Source organism: Pseudochaenichthys georgianus, chromosome 12, assembly GCF_902827115.2.
Source record: "Pseudochaenichthys georgianus chromosome 12, fPseGeo1.2, whole genome shotgun sequence".
Taxonomy (NCBI): domain Eukaryota; kingdom Metazoa; phylum Chordata; class Actinopteri; order Perciformes; family Channichthyidae; genus Pseudochaenichthys; species Pseudochaenichthys georgianus.
In genome coordinates this window covers 25,728,817-25,745,885 of record NC_047514.1, presented here as the reverse complement: position 1 = coordinate 25,745,885, position 17,069 = coordinate 25,728,817, and the positions used below count along the sequence as shown (strand labels likewise).

Genomic DNA, 17,069 nt, shown 5'->3' with positions numbered 1-17,069 from the left:
CATGGGACCTTTAAAACTAGCTGCACCTTCACCAGCTTTGAGAACACTTTCATGATCAATCATTATAAAACATATCATATATATTATTCTGAAATGGAGCAATCTGCACAACGACTACTTTTACTTTTGCTACTTTTATATATTTAACACTTCTCTACTTTTACTTGAGTAACATTTTGAATACAGGACGTGTACTTGTTACAGAGTATTCCTACACTCTGGTACTTCTACTTTTCCCACCGCTGTATACGTATGAAGAAGTGCAGAGAAGTAAACTCAGGGCAGGTGTGTCTGTGAGGTTTGCGTGCTCTGTTTGTTTTGTGTGTGTGTGTGTGTGTGTGTGTGTGTGTGTGTGTGTCTGTGTGTGTGTCTCCCTTGAAGGCAGAGGCATGTTTTGAGCATGTGGTCAAAAAAGTCTCCATGGGACGAGGTGTGTGTGTGTGAGAGAGAGGCAAGCGGGGCACGCAGGTTGCTGACATTACTGCCCTCCGTCATGGCAGCAGCACCTGACAGATCGCGTGTGCTGTAGCGAGCATACTTCCTCACCATGCATCCTCCCTCCTGCCCCCCCCCCACACACACACACACACACCACCCTCCCCCCAACATCCTCTCCTGCCAGGGCACAGAAGGCTAATGCACTCCACCTCTCCACAGGGGCCTGGGGGGCAGACACATATGTGTGTCTTTGCGTGTGTGCGCTTACAGTATCACGCACATCTAAATGGTTTGGTGAGATGGCACAGTTAGCCGCTGTTCTCCATCCCCATGCCTCTACGCCGCTTTCACTTCCCCCTCAGTAAACACACAAGCCCATGCACATCCAAAACAAACAAGCAAACACACACTATCCTTCCTCTGATACTGCCCAAAGGGCTTCAGCTGACCACAGGGCCAACTACAATGATTCAACCTGACACAAAAGAACCTCAGTAAAGTACGGTATATCTCTCCGGGCCAATTACGCAAAGCACCGTGGGGCGGCCTCCACAGATGGCGCGCAGGCTACGTATCCTGGTGTCCGGAAACACTACGCCAAGTAGACCAGGCTTGCTAAAGCGACAAGACCCTGTCTAACTACAGTAGATTGCTATTCAACTTTAGCGAAAAACTAAAACATTATCAACGTGACCAGAGTTGGGTGTAACGCGTTACTGCAATAATATTACTTTTGTCGGTAACGGAGTAGTGTAACGCGCTACTTTTATAATTCAGTAATCTCACTACAGTTACTAACATTGCCCCGACACGCGTTACTTCGTTACTTTTATAAAATCAGTCATAATCACACTGACAGACAAGAGGGGTTTCCGCCGCAGGTCATATGTGTACGTAATCTGCGCGACTTGCGCGTCCACATCTCCACGTGCAGTGCTGCATAAAGCGATAACTCTCGAGGGGTGGAGGTATGCCCATTACTTTGAGTTCGTCCGAAGACTAGACAGGAATGTGACGGTGAGGTGCAAACTGTGCCCAGGCCAGAAGCTGTTATCCACTGCTGGAAACACCACGTCAAACCTCAACAAGCACCTGCAAAGAACACATGCTAAGGTGGAGCTACCAGCTAAGGTTTACACAGTTAGTTTTATACAGGCTATTTATTTGTAAAGTTTATTTTGCCAGAGTCACATCACATTGATATGGCCCACTTGTTCCGTTATTACAATGTTTCTCTTGAAATGCTCTTGTCGTTTCACAGACTATTAGCTTGTTGCGGTTGGCTGGTAGCCTATTTTATTAAAGAGCATATAAAAAGACAGACTTGTGTTATGTCTTCCTTAATGCAATAGTAATTGGGGGTCCAAGTGGAGTCTCGCAGAGGCAAAACTGTGGCGCGCTTACACTGTAGCTGCGCCGCAGTCTGCGTGATCTGCCTGTAGGGAGGGGCGGGCCGGCCCTGCGAGTAAAGTAACGAGTTACTTTATGTAGAGAGTAACGAAGTAGTGTAATATATAATTTTTTTTTTTTTAAAGTAATATGTAATATATTACTTTTTTTTTAGTAACAACTCCATCTCTGAACGTGACATACCGATTTGTAAGTCTACTCCTGCTCTAAGGAGTAGACTTAGTGCAGGTTTAAAGTGTCCATAATCACATCATGTAATGTATGTAGCTGACAACAACAAGACTTAATAGATTTATTGCAGTTACAAAAGTTTTTCTTTCCATTCTATTCAACTATCGCCTGGCTTTAAAAAAAATCTCTCATTCTTCAGGCTAACAGCATGCCTGGCAAACCACCATACATTATGTATTGTGTTGTTCCATCTCTGCTGGTGTGTTTTAAAATAACTATGCTGCCAGCACTAGGATATAGTTATTATTGTGTGTGTGTGTGTGTGTGTGTGTGTGTGTGTGTGTGTGTGTGTGTGTGTGTGTGTGTGTGTGTGTGTGTGTGTGTGTGTGTGTGTGTGTGTGTGTGTGTGTGTGTGTGTGTGTGTGTGTGTGTGTGTGTGTGTGTGTGTGTGTGTGTGTGTGTGTGTGTGTGTGTGTGTGTGTGTGTGTGTGTGCGCGCAAGCAACACGTTCTCACTCCCATCCCGTCACATATTGACGGACGGTCAGGGCCTGATTATTTGTGCAGTACATGTACATGATGTTTAGTTTGCTAGTTATGACGAAGATTACCTTACGTCTGTGAGGAAAATACATGGGGCTCAGAGCCTCGTATTTTTAAAATCTTTTTTTCCTTCTAATTTGTTATTCTTTTCAAAATAACACACTGTTATTTACTCACCAATAACACACAATTATCCTTGCTTTTATTTATTGGTTTAATTCCATAATCTCAGTCTTTTTTGGCGTTCGTCAGGAACTGAATTTCAAAATAAAAATAACCGGAAACAGACGTGGGCATTTCGAGCGATTACCCAAGATTCTCAGCTACGCTGATTGGATGTTTTAGCCGCAATGCATGCTGGGATTTGGTGTTTATATTATATGAAATCCGGAAAACATTTGAAAAGAATAAAATAATACTTAATTCCGAGTGCTCTTGCTTTTCTCTTTGAAAGTCATCACATAACGGCATTGTAATACACGGTTCGGCTGCATTAAATATTACAGATCTGCCGTAGTTCTTTATTTATAGCGCCCTGATGAGAAGACCTTTGGAAAAACTGAAGAAATGCCGCCGAAACTGAATACTTGACGTGGATTATAAATATATCAACAATTAAAAAACTTCTCAATTTCTCTTCACACAATACGTCTCCTTGCAGTATCAACACTAATTCGGCTGACTTTTACATTTGATCTAATTCATAGATAGGTTATATTTACACTATAACGGTGCACAGCTGATATAAAAGGACTTGTAGTTTTTTAAGATATTATTGATTTGAATTGGATTGAATTTTGAATGTAAGAATGTAAATACTGAGTCTGAAATAGTATAGCAATATGCTGTAAAATTATGTGAAAGCATGAATAAAACTACACATCTTCTGATGTTGTACATAAGTGTCTGTGTGTACCTTGTGTGCCTAGTGGTTAAAGCACGTTATTGAATTATTGTTTTTATGTGTTATATTTGATTAAAAAAATATTAAGAGTACATATACTTTCATAGGGGGAAAGTAGAAGGTCTGTGATAGAAATATAGAATATAAAAAATCAAGAAGATACTATAAGTGATCTCTTCAATAAAACAGTTTAGTGCAGGATGTACAAAGATATTAATAGGAGGATGTGCAAAACAGAAAAACGAATTAACCTTTATTTAAACATTAAATAACAGATTAAGGTCTTCTTTTAAATAAGAAAAAAACGTTGGGGGTATCTATCTACAGATAAATACAAAGTACTTAACGTCTAATATATTGCTTTCCTGCAATGTTAACTATGTTGAAGCACTTATTTTAACTGATATTATACATATGGATTATACTCTTATGTATGTAGATAGAATAAGAAATGTGCAGAATATGACAGTTTAATGGTGGAGGTACACACATATTGATAGATGTCTTGTAATGCACTGTTGAGGGACCTGTGACCCAAGTTTTTCATTCATTGCATAACTACACCGTAGTTGTGTATGATATGTCAATACACCTTTAAAATCTTGAAAGGGATGTGCAAAATAGCCATAATATACAGTCTTTAATTAACTATTAGTAGAGAATGACGAGTAATTAATATATTTTATTACTCGTTTCCATTCATGTCAATTGCAGTCAAATATCTCCTGATTGTTGGCATTTGACAATCACCTTACCTGAATTGTACTCAGGTGTAACTATTAAAGTCTGATTTAAGGGTTGTTTATATTTCACATCATTAATCAGAATCTACAAAGTAAGTCAAATAAGTGTAGTGGAGTAAAAATACCAGGTTAACCTCTGAATTGTAGTGGAGTAGAATTACAAAGTATCAATGAGCTGTCATGTGGGTATATTAATGCTATATATTAATGCTATATATTGATGCTGCGCATTATGGACAGCGATTTTTACCCATTTATTAATTATATGTTTTACATTTGATAACACCAATGTGTTTAATACTGGCAACTTCTAATTTTGGGAAAAACGAAAACGTTCAGTAGAGACGTCCCATAGAACATTTTGCGAAACACAATAGTGTAGTGTGTAGTTCTGGGGGGGGGGGCGTTCGATTCCAGTTTTGGATAGTCTGGCGTGGTTTCGTTCCATTTCAAACAGCTGTTTGACGCTGTAACCTTGGCGCACTGCCACTCCAACATCCAATCCCAGACCTTGAAGAGTAATCACGGGGACAGTAGTCCTAAACCATAGCTGGGGATTCTGGGTAGTGTAGTGTCTTCGGCCATCCTAAACTCAACAATGTTGACAATCGCAATGATGCTCGAACTGTCCCTTATAGGCCTACGTCTGTTTCCGGTTATTTTTATTTTGAAATTCAGTTCCTGACGAACACCAAAAAAGACCGAGATTATGGAATTAAACCAATAAATAAAAGCAAGGATAATTGTGTGTTATTGGTGAGTAAATAACAGTGTGTTATTTTGAAAAGAATAACAAATTAGAAGGAAAAAAAGATTTTAAAAATACGAGGCTCTGAGCCCCATGTATTTTCCTCACAGACGTAAGGTAATCTTCGTCATAACTAGCAAACTAAACATCATGTACATGTACTGCACAAATAATCAGAAATAAAAACTCATTACTCGCATACAATGACATCAAAACGCATTTTAATGGCCAAATGAACCTTAAAATAGGCATTATGAAGGTCCATGGGACGCCCTGCCCGTAGAAGCCTGACGGGCAAGGGGTCCGCTGTGTCCGCAATGAAGGTCTATGGGACGCCCTGCCCGAAGAAAAATGACGGGAAAGGGGTACCCTGTACGTAATATAGCGACGGGGAGGGGCCCTGACCGTCCGTCAATATGTGACGGGATGGGAGTGAGAACGTGTGTGTGTGTGTGTGTGTGTGTGTGTGTGTGTGTGTGTGTGTGTGTGTGTGTGTGTGTGTGTGTGTGTGTGTGTGTGTGTGTGTGTGTGTGTGTGTGTGTGTGTGTGTGTGTGTGTGTGTGTGTGTGTGTGTGTGTGTGTGTGTGTGTGTGTGTGTGTGTGTGTGTGTGTGTGTGTGTGTGTGTGTGTGTGTGTGACAACAGTACAAGGCTCACAACATTTTAAGACACTCAATTAATCAAACATTCACACATATATGGTGCAGAATTTTTTTTTTCCGATTTCTTTTTTTATTCAAAGTGAAGGCAAATGTCAGAAAATATTACAAATAACTTTACTTAAGACACTCGGGTTCATATCAGTGTAAAAATAATACAGAAAACACAATGTGATGACAACGGCACAGAGATGATATAGTTGCAGCAAATCCACATGAATTAAAAACAGTATGTCCACAAACAAGAGGAATACCTCGCAAAGGCCACTATGACACATTTATTGAACCTTTACATGTTTTCTTTTGTCATTGTTGCTTTGTTTTACCTACACAAAATGTAATTATTAATGATTTTTTAAATTGTTTTGGATTGTGTAGGTCCAGAATGAATTTGTGAGGAACGTTGAGAACACCTCAGTGGACAGTTTAATACAGAAGCTGGCCGAGAGCAAAGGAACGGGCAAGGAGAGACCAGGTAAGAATCTTTGATCTTATATTCTAATAACAAATATCTGTGTTGTGAGTAAATAAGTGAGCGTGCCTGTGCCTGCCTCTTGGGGAGGGTAGGGATGTATAGAGAGGGGCAATTAGAAGTAAGAGAGCGCCATCACAGGCAATCATAGTAATCTGCTGTAAAGGTAGCAGGCTTAGCATTCCAGTAAGCATGTGACACACTGGGGGCTTTGCTCTGCGCAGACTAAGCAGGCAGAACAACCTTTCAGGAGGTCAGAGCCCAACAATGACTCTTGTGTAAACTTTGCCATGCCACAATAATCAAGGGAATACTCCTCAGACTCCTTGCTCTACCCCCTCGTCTCCCTCTTTCTCACACACACACACACACACACACACACACACACACACACACACACACACACACACACACACACACACGCTCATTCATTGATAGTTGTAGCAGTGTAGGAGCTCTGAAACATGATCACTGTTTACTTGTTTTAGTCGGTACAATCTAATAAGATTAAAATGTGTTTTCATTGAACAGACACTCTGGACAGAATACATGTACCATAGACCGTTTTTGACATTTTCAATAATATGAGGTCCCTCATCAGATCCAGTCAGTCACTGGGTATCTGGGGGGGGGGGAGAGTGTGTGTGTGTATGCATTGCATGTTTACATTTTGAAGCCCTGTCTTAAATATACAATGACTCCCCTGGTCGCTCTATTGGTACTACATTACGTCAGGTCACACACACAAAGGCTTAACCTCTGCTGTGTTTGTGTGTACACACACGGTGACCCCTGTGTCCAGACGCTGCGTCCAGGGAGTGGTGGCCTTCATTTGTTTGGACAGCAGAATTAATTGAGGCTAAAAAAACGGTCAGAAAATTCCTCTTGTATCAAGCTGTTCATTAGGGATTGCGCAGCAGCCCCGGGCCTGTCAGAAGAATAACCTGTCCGCCCGCTGATGAAATAGCTGAACGGATGGCTGGTCCACTGCCTTTAGAGAGAGAGAGGTTGAATAAACTTTCTATTGAGGAAACAATCCCAAAGTGACACGCTGCGAGGCAGGGGGGTTCGGAGTGTTCAACGATATCCAGCTGAGCTGTCAACTGGCGGAGGGCCAGACACGCAAACCCCCCGCCCCTCTCCCACTCCCAGTGCCATGTGAAGCATATGCAATTTAAAAAACCCTTCTCCGCTCATGCGTGACTGCATGCTTCCCTCACAGAGAGGAGGAAGAAAAGAAACATCTTCCCCTGTATACACAAAGTCGTCCGTCTGTTTGGGAGATGTTTAAACGGTTCCTAATGTCGGCCCACATTTAGGTAATATTCATGTGTCTGGTGTTTGGACTTGTCCTGCAGTTGGTGTGCGTAAATCTTGTCAGATGCTATCCCAGGGTGCTCGGGGCAAAGAGTTCCTGCGCTGCCTGGGCCTGACGTACGTGCACAGCATTCGTTTCACATCCCAGAGATAACGAACACAATGTGGGATTCAACAATTCTTTCTCAAGTCTTTTTTTGTTTTCCTTTTGTTTGACAATATCTCCAACTGGTGCATTTCATGAAATGAGATCATGTTTATGAGCTCCTTCTCTTGAAACAAAACACACCTTGAGTTAAAGTATCCTCACAGTCTGTTTTCTGTCAACACACTTACCGGATATGGATGGTGGATGGATGGTGGATGGATGGTGGATGGATACCTATAGATCAGTGTTTCTCAAACTTTTTCATACCAAGGACCACTTAACCAATAAAAAAACACTCGCGGACCACTTAACTCCACAAATATCCCAAAACACATCGTTTTTTACAAATCGCCTGAAAATGGTACAAACAAGTGGCAACATGTGTGATGAAGGTGTTTATCTGGGCTATATCATGCAATCGAAAGTGAAACTTAAGCTCGCTCCATTGCGGAAATATTCCCGCGAGAGTGCGGAAAACTTTAATTAATTAATTTATTTCAAATGTGACATTTTACCAATATACTCACGGATCACTAGGGGGCGCTCACGGACCACCAGGGGTCCGAGGACCACACTTAGAGAAGCGCTGCTATAGATGGATAGTTAGATGGTTTAAGATACTGAAAGTATATTCAGAATCTTAACACTTTAAAATCATCATACATTTGAATACTCTCTAATATATACAAATCTACTCGACACATAAACATAGTGTACTTTTATCCACTAAAATATGATGTACAGTAGCTTGAAATGGCCGTCTCTCCCGTTTCCTCCCATGAGAGAAAGTTCTTGAATGAGCATGCCACTCTTGTTTTGATTGGCATGAAACCCTCTCCCTTTCACACACAGCGGTTCGTGCTGCCGTTGTGTGTTCGCCGGCGGTGAAGAGGCCCGATATTGCACAGTAGAGTAGATCGGTCATTGGTGTACTTTATCCACTTCACTGCCTCTCGTGACTCGCTGCTTCCCTGCGCTTCACTCGGCGCTGCACACGCCAAACAAAGCGTCAATTCTGCGCGTGACTGGCATCCTCTAGGGAGAGAGCGTTGGACTGCTGCTACTGTATACATTTGAGTTCAAATATCATTAGCTTTGTTGTTTTCAGGTCAAGGCATGTTAGTGTATTGGACATACTGCCAGAGGGTCTCTCTCTCTCTCTGCTACTTAGCTTGCAAGCTATTAAGCTGTATGTACGTTATATCTGTGTCCATGTGGTCTGACGGCAGACACACTGCATGTCTTCCAGGTCAGGCTTGTTCTGTCAGAATGTATGAATAATATACACTGAAGGCTGTTTAAATGCATAGCCAAACGTACAGACACAATGGACTAATGCAGATATCACACTGACATAAAGGATGTCAGACAATTTGGAAAAATACTCATTTGCAATATTTCGAACCACAAACTGCGAAATTGTCCACGATATTCGAGAGATAAGTAATTTTTTTAATTAAACTTCTTATTGCCATTGAAAAATGAATTTAGATTATTATAGTGCCATTTTAAAGATGATCAGTTGCAAACAACTCTTATGTTGTTAAGTCTGTAGACTATAATTTTTTTTAATTTTATTATTATTATTATTTTTTTTTTTTTTTTTTTTAAACGTACGGTGTCCTTGGGTGTCATGAAAGGCGCCTAAAAATAAAATGTATTATTATTATTATTATAATTTGTATGCAGGTAAATCCCTGCTGATACTTCATTAAAAACACTTTTGATCTAACGAATATTGTGCATCCTGCTATTTGAATATTGCACGAGTCCATAATGCGATCTAAATGTGCAGTTATAAGGTTAAGGTGTCACTCTTCCTAATAGATATTACACTCACACAACACCAACAGCTTGCTCCGAGTGACAGGCACACTCATTGCATGCCTGCCTCCGCGTTCTCTTCAGCTCTCAGTGAGTGCGTGTGTGAGTGTGTGAGCATGTGAGCATGTGACACTGCTTTCCCATACATGTTTCTGGAGGCGCTCTTGAAGCGTGACAGTGCTGTGCAGGCCTTGGAGGTACAAGTTGTGTATAATTGATGAGCATTAAATTAAGTGTAAACGCTGTTGTGTTTTGCTCTTCTCATCATTCCAATCAGAGATCTGTAGAACCAAAAGCAATGTTGTTTTTGTTTGGATAAATCCCCGGCTGGTTGTGCTCTGAGGGATATTACGGCTGTTGGCTGGAATACACTGTTAGTTCAGTCTATTAATCAGGATGCTATGATTATTCAGATGTGTGTTGGTTTGTGCTGATTATTCAGGTATGTTTATTTTAGGGTGGAGCTGTAACAATAAGGTCTTTAATAATAATAATAATAATCCTTATATTTATTATAGCGCTTTATCAAAGACTCTCAAAGCGCTTTACAAATACACATTACACATACAGATCATACATGTAATGGTCATCTACTGTGGACAATACGCACAGACAGAAACACTATTACCAACTGTTTTGATTATCATTAAGTTAAGTGATTTCTTTCATGCAGAAATGGTTGTTTTCAGGCCCTTTTTCAAATACAAAGATGTCCTGATTTATTTCAGTAAACTTAATGGATACATTAGTGTTTTTATCTGACAAGAAAACATCCAAATAAGGTGCGCGCTTAGGGTTGGAGAAACTAGGACATATTTTTGGCCTTTTATATTGAAATATTCAAAGGCTTCATTGTCATATGCACAAGAACTATAGTGTAGTTACAATGACACAATGTGTTCAAGAGACCTCCAACAGTGCAGCTTGCCAGTTCATTAAAATATACACAAGTCAAGTGGTGAGAGGGACACCATAGTAAAGGTACAATGCAGAGATAAGTACACTACATGAAATGAATAGATGATTGTAATAAGGGTTTGTTGCAGTATGGTCGACTCGACTTTCCCCTTGGGATTTCTTGCATGCCAACGAGAGCGGCTCTCTAGAGGCAGGCTGCTTCTAAGCCGAGAGCAGATGTGTCCGTGTGGCTTTAAACACTTCACTGCATGTAATCTCCCACTTGTTTGTCTTATTGTAATAGGGTTAGGGACTGTGCGTGTCCCGTGTTGGAGGTTCACTTGTATCTGCATACCGGCTGCTTGCTGTGAGCACCTGTCCTGTTCGTAGAGAATCCGTTCACGATGGGTTTTAGATTAGAAAACTTTACAAGTACAAGAAGTTCCATATATTAGAGATGAGGTATAAAAGCAGACCGTTGAATGCAGCCAATACAAACCGAATGCATGTGAATACACTATAGACGGTTTTTGACATTTCCAATAGTCTGAATAAATATGAGTATGCTTAAGAATGCACTTGTGTCCATGTGAGGAGGGCTTTGTGCTGCATAGTGCTCTGTGTCCCCAGGAGGAAGTGTCCCATCTCAGTGAGGCCACCAGACACACATTTGACTCTGCTGTTGACCCCGTCTGCCCTGTGGGAGCAGCCGGCCTGTTTGTGTACACACTCTGTAGCACGCCAGACTGAATGCTGTGTTTGCCAAAGTGTGTGTGTGTGTGTGTGTGTGTGTGTGTGTGTGTGTGTGTGTGTGTGTGTGTGTGTGTGTGTGTGTGTGTGTGTGTGTGTGTGTGTGTGTGTGTGTGTGTGTGTGTGTGTGTGTGTGTGTGTGTGTGTGTGTGTGTGTGTGTGGGTGTGTGTGTGTGTGTGTGTGTGTGTGTGTGTGTGTGTGTGTGTGTGTGTGTGTGTGTGTGTGTGTGTGTGTGTGTGTGTGTGTGTGTGTGTGTGTGTGTGTGTGTGTGTGTGTGTGTGTGTGTGTGTGTGTGTGTGTGTTTGTGCTGTGTGTGTGTGATTATTGCGTGATGTACATTCACAGCTTTCACAGCAGTAGGCCGTTGACCCTTTCCGTGGCAAATGAACCTAAAATATGTTTTTGTCTCATTAGGACCCATTGAGTTTGAGGAGTGCAATACAGCTGTTGCTATGGAAGGTACGTCTTATTACAAATACGTTTTACAACACATATTTTAACAAATGCACTAAAGTAAAGAATGTAATGTTTGAATCAAGTCGAGAGCAGATTTAAATGTATTTACGGTTGATAAAGCGCTTTGGGTTTTTCGTATTAAGGTGCCAAACCAAGAAAGAGAAAACCATTCGGCATCCCGGGCCGAAGGAAAGATAAGGACACAGACTCGACGTAACCAACATAACTTTAGTCCACCGACACAATGAATGCAACTTGTTTTAAATAAACCGGTCTCATCGTGATGTCATCATTCTATCTTTCAGGGAGTCGACAGAAGTGGAAGCGGCTGTGAGTATCACTTCAACAAAACACCAGTTTCATTGAGTTTTCAGTTTTGATTTCAAACGGGAGGAGGTGGAAGGGATTGTCTTTCTCTCTGCGTGTGTCCCCTCCCTCCGGTTAGTGTTGTGGATTGGCTCATTCACTCATCTCTCTGTGTCTGTGCTTGTAGAACACTGCCAATGGAGCGCCGCCTGGGTACTATGGAGCCATAGACATCCAGAACGCTGTAAGCAAGCCCCAAGCAAGTTCCCCACACTGCTCCCCGGGCGCCGTTCAAAATGGCAGCACACTGCTCCTAACACTAGGATGGGTCAAATGCAGAGAAACAATCTCCCCACGGGGATTAATAAAGTATATCAAATCAAATATCATCAAGCCCATACAGGAGGACACGGGAGCCACATGTAGTCTTAGTCCTTTTGTATCATTCAAAGCAAATATATTGGTCGAGCACATTTCTAAACAATGTGACAAAGTGCTTCACGATAAAAAGCTCGAACAAGTAACAATAAAACGCACTTTTTGTAAACCACAATAACTTTAAGTTAAATAGTGAAAACTTAGATGTTCCTTATTTTCACTGACCTTTATTACTTTGTATATCTATATATCTATACATGTCTTAAAAACAGAATGCCATACATTAAAGATGCACTTTCCATCTATCTGATAATAAACAACAACTGTTATTGTAAATAATTAGAGAACAAAATAAATGAAACGATGTTTAAAGTGTTGACCTATCTTAAGATTCAGCGTAAAAGAGGGATATTTTGAATGGTATTGTGTATTGACTCATTTTAAGAATGTTTGGCCTACTGGCTTTAGTTTAAGTTCAAATTTTAAAACATTTTATGCACATTTTAAGTGTTGCTAAATACATTGTGGGTATTACTTTACCGCTTTAAAAGTGTACTGTATTTACAGAGGATAAAAATATGATGCATTTATTTAAAATGTGTGTTAGAAATATCCAACAATGTGATATTTGAAAAGGACTTTCTGTTTTGGTGTTGCAGAACGTTCCCCAAGTTGATGCAGAGGGCTTCTGCATCAGACCGGAAGGAAACGAGAACGATATCCTTCATGCTTGTATTGAAACTGTTTCCACTCTGGCTCCATCCAGCTCATCATCATCATCATCATCATCATCCTCACCGAGGATCTGTCCCCGTGTGTTTCTCTGTTCACAACCTGCCTCCTGAAGCCAGGCCAATTCAATAAGAAGATGATCTTTCTATTGTTATCGCTTTTTATAATGTGTCTGCTTTCGCCTTAACTGTGTTGCTCACATGCCAAAGAGAATTCCTTCTATTCGTCCAGCGACTCGGAGGACGAAGATGAACCCAGGAAGTTCCACGTAGAAATCAAGCCCGTTCTGCCAAACAACGGCACGCACCAGAACAGAGCCACCATCGACGAGCTTAAAGCCTCCATCGGAAACATCAGCCTGTCTCCATCGACCTTGGTACGGCTTCACACACACAAACACACCATACAAGACACGAGAAACCAACACTCCCTCGACACAAACCTGCTGCTCTGCTGCCGCTGCGACACTAGAGGGCAACAGGACAATATGTTAGAGCGGATGCCGCTCAACCCTATTATCCCACTCACAGATGCCGTTAGTCACTTTTCTTGGAGCTTATTTAATTTGTATTAAAAAGGCATTTGTATTTAATTTAATTAATTTCACACTCCAGATTGTCTACTTTTTCAGTGATGTTCCCGTTTGGACACATCACTGGTTTCTTATACTTAGCATTTAGTTGTGGAACTACTTTTGGGGTATTTTCCTCTCTTTTAAAGTAAATACATCAAGAAATAATCATTTGTGAGTTAAGTATCTGATTGTGTTGGCCTTCAGTGCAGACTCACACTTGCTGTCCCTGTAGGAATGATTTGTGGTAGAGGGCAGGCCACACACACACACACACACACACACACACACACACACACACACACACACACACACACACACACACACACACACACACACACACACACACACACACACACACACACACACACACACACACACACACACACACACACACACACACACACACAGTCTGGTCCGTGACCTCACTCATGGAGTGCTTCATTCAGCTCTGTCTCTCACATCACTCTATCTCCCGCTCTATGAAAATAGAGCCATTAAAGTTTAAAGCCACTTCTGCTTGTGTGCAAACATTCACTGAGCTGCTGCTGCTGCTGCTGCTGCTGCTGCTGTTGCTGCTGCTGCTGCTGCTGTTGTTGTTGTTGTTGTTGTTGTTGTGGAGCGGCTGAAAGGGCCCGCTCGGTGTGGAGAACGGGGTCTAGTGGGTTTCAGCTCTCCCGGCTGCACATTAAACACATGTCACGGCATCCCCCCCCCCCCCCCCCCCCCCCCCCCCCCCCAGCCTCCCCCTTCCTTTCTGCTCCGCCCACTGTTCCTCCTCCCTGTTTGTGTTTTCCCTCCCTTCTTTGTTTGCTTTCACTCGTTTGGTTTGTATTGGAGAGCACTTGTGCTAGGCAGGACTCTGTTGAGGTTCTTTATGAATACTTTATGGAGTTAGTTTTGGGACTTCTTTTTTCAAATCTTCTCTTTCTCTTGTCTGTTTTCTAGCAAAGGAACTAATGATAAAGATAAAATACAAAGGATGTTTTTCTTTTTAATATAACAACATGTAAACCTTTTGATTTTCTCCGTTCCAGTTTGGTTTTTGTCGAGATGCAAACCCACACACTTTCTCACCCTTAAAGTACCAAAAAACACAAACCACTGTTTTTGTGTGTTGACTCTGATTTGCATTTAAAATACCTTTTTTAAATTAAATGTTTCTGTCTTTTCAAATGTTTGGTTAGCACCATTTTCCTTTTTTTTAATATTTACCCAAAGTTCTAGAATAAAGTAAAAACACATCCACGGCGATGACGAGCGTCGCATCATCTGGTGCGAATTATTGAGAGATTTTCTTTTCTTTTTTTCCTCTGCTCATTTTGCTGTCTTTTCCATTTCTCCTCCCGTTGGGTTCTCCTCTGCGGTGTTCCCTTATTGAAATAGCAGTGGAAGTCGTGTGTGTGTGGCCAGCAATAGCCGTAATTGAACCCATTTGCCGCTTAGCGCCTGTGGGACTAAACCCTGGCCTCACAGCTCTTCGGTGGTTAAATGCTTCTGCTATGTTCCTTAAACCCAGTTTGTTTCTTGTTCCCCCCTCCTCCCTTGACAGACCCCCCACCACACTCACACCACCTTTCTCATTGTGCAAATAAAGTCTTTATTGAAATTGATGCTCAAACTTTCCATCGGGTTGGTGACCCTCAACAGCCAATCTCGCGTGTCTTGTGTTACGCAGCACGACACGGCAGATTTATGTCCGCTGTGTAACGTAAGTTGGTGAAGTGTTGGGGGCACGCTCTCGGTTTTCCCTCACTGGTCGTCAGATGGGCTTAGACGCAAAGTGTTGCGCTGCTGAATATTGCACCCTAGGTTTAACGTCTGGTATGTGAGGCGAGAGCAGCCTGAGATTTACTGTCTTTAACTCTGAAGTGGAACATTCCCTTTGCCCCTGGGAATCATTAATAATACAGTTTCCAACCCTTTTAAAGCTTTTTTCCCACTATTTACACTGTTTCTATATATATTTGACATCTTTATATATTAAGGCTTAAGGTTTCAAATTGTTTGACATGTTAAAAGGAATTTAGAAATTTGAGCTTCCAAAAGTTGCACAGGTTGTAAAAAAGGCGAGAAAAGTGACATTAAAAGACTTGATATCACTTTGTAAAGAACGTATCGGCCTGTTTGAGGTCTCTTCTAAGCAGCTTGACCATTTCTCTTAGATTTCTCTTTTTTTATCATTTCTTTCCAACAAACCGAGCGAGTCAAAGTTGGAAAGTCATGGCGCGTCGCAGCGTCTTTTCTTAATTAATGTCTGTTTGTGTTTTCAGGGGCCGATGCGGAGGAACCAGTCCAGTGAGTATTTCCTCTGTCTGACCTCTCTGTATCTGTGTGTGCTGGGCGACTGAAGGCGGTCGACTGCACAGCGTCTCGACTACATCTTTCTGGCACAAGGCGTTTTTAAGAGGTTGTTTTTTAAAAAGGAAAACCCAGAAACTTAGCCAAAACCAACATATCCCCGAGAAAAAAGTAAATAAGTGTTCTTTTCTGTTCATGTGCGCTCGGGGGATATTTCCCTCCACCGTGGTACGAAGAAGATTAATTGCTTAATTGGATGTTTATGTTTTGAAATGTCAGAAATGAGGTTTTCCACTGACACGGCTTGGAGAAAGTGTTTGTTTGATTAATTCCACAAATGCTTGAGAGATCCTTTAAATATACAGTATATCACACACACACACACACACACACACACACACACACACACACACACACACACACACACACACACACACACACACACACACACACACACACACACACACACCATGAATAATGTTCCATGGGTCCTTAATGTTGGTTTCAAAGCTTGAAGAGTAGCTGAAAGGGTGTTTAATTCTAGTCAAATTGTAGTTTTCTTTAAAGTTGCTAACAGGAACCGTGTGTGTGTGTGTGTGTGTGTGTGTGTGTGTGTGTGTGTGTGTGTGTGTGTGTGTGTGTGTGTGTGTGTGTGTGTGTGTGTGTGTGTGTGTGTGTGTGTGTGTGTGTGTGTGTGTGTGTGTGTGTGTGTGTGTGTGTGTGTGTGTGTGTGTGTGTGTGTGTGTGTGTGTGTGTGTGTGTGTGTGTGTGTGTGTGTGTGTGTGTGTGTGTGTGTGTGTGACTAAACGGTAACCAGAATGAGACACTGATGTAGATCAACCAGCATATCGCATGTTGTTGGCAGGAGATGGACAGGAGTATCTGCCTTAGGCTGAGTGTGTTTGCTATGAACCCACTATGTAGTATGTGTCATGTTCCATTGGGTCTTAATGTAAGATCCAAAGCGTGCGTAGTAACAACACACAGCATGTTTGTATGCAACCCGATGGTAAAGAAAGCACAGCGGACACACTGATGATGCTCAACCCAGACAGTACATTGCACTGATAGCTGTACTCTGCACATGCTTAGGGAACACAGGAGGGTCTAAGGCTCAGGGTCCGGGTGAGTATGTTTTCTCTACAGTAGTAAGCCCCCCCCCCTCTCAGCTGACACACTTGTATTTGTAATATTGAATGGTTGTATATGTGGGTGCTCTCGTTGCCTCCTGGTGCGTTGGGGCTGCTTCAGGTTGCTCGTGTGGATCTCTGCAACACTTTAGAAAAGGGGCGCAGAATAACA

General features: G+C 41.8%; 1 protein-coding gene across 6 annotated transcripts in view; it reads left to right on the top strand.

Moving 5' to 3' along the window:
• The window catches only part of fcho2 (FCH and mu domain containing endocytic adaptor 2), a 67,913-nt gene that overhangs the window by 35,747 nt on the left and 15,097 nt on the right, over positions 1-17,069 (top strand). For all 6 annotated transcript variants that reach the window (XM_071205049.1, XM_071205050.1, XM_071205051.1 and 3 more), the window contains exons 8-15: positions 5,993-6,089; positions 11,438-11,482; positions 11,623-11,692; positions 11,785-11,809; positions 11,973-12,029; positions 12,823-12,882; positions 13,098-13,271; positions 15,740-15,764. In XM_071205049.1, coding sequence (XP_071061150.1) covers positions 5,993-6,089; positions 11,438-11,482; positions 11,623-11,692; positions 11,785-11,809; positions 11,973-12,029; positions 12,823-12,882; positions 13,098-13,271; positions 15,740-15,764 — 553 coding nt within the window. The remainder of the gene's footprint in view (positions 1-5,992; positions 6,090-11,437; positions 11,483-11,622; positions 11,693-11,784; positions 11,810-11,972; positions 12,030-12,822; positions 12,883-13,097; positions 13,272-15,739; positions 15,765-17,069) is intronic.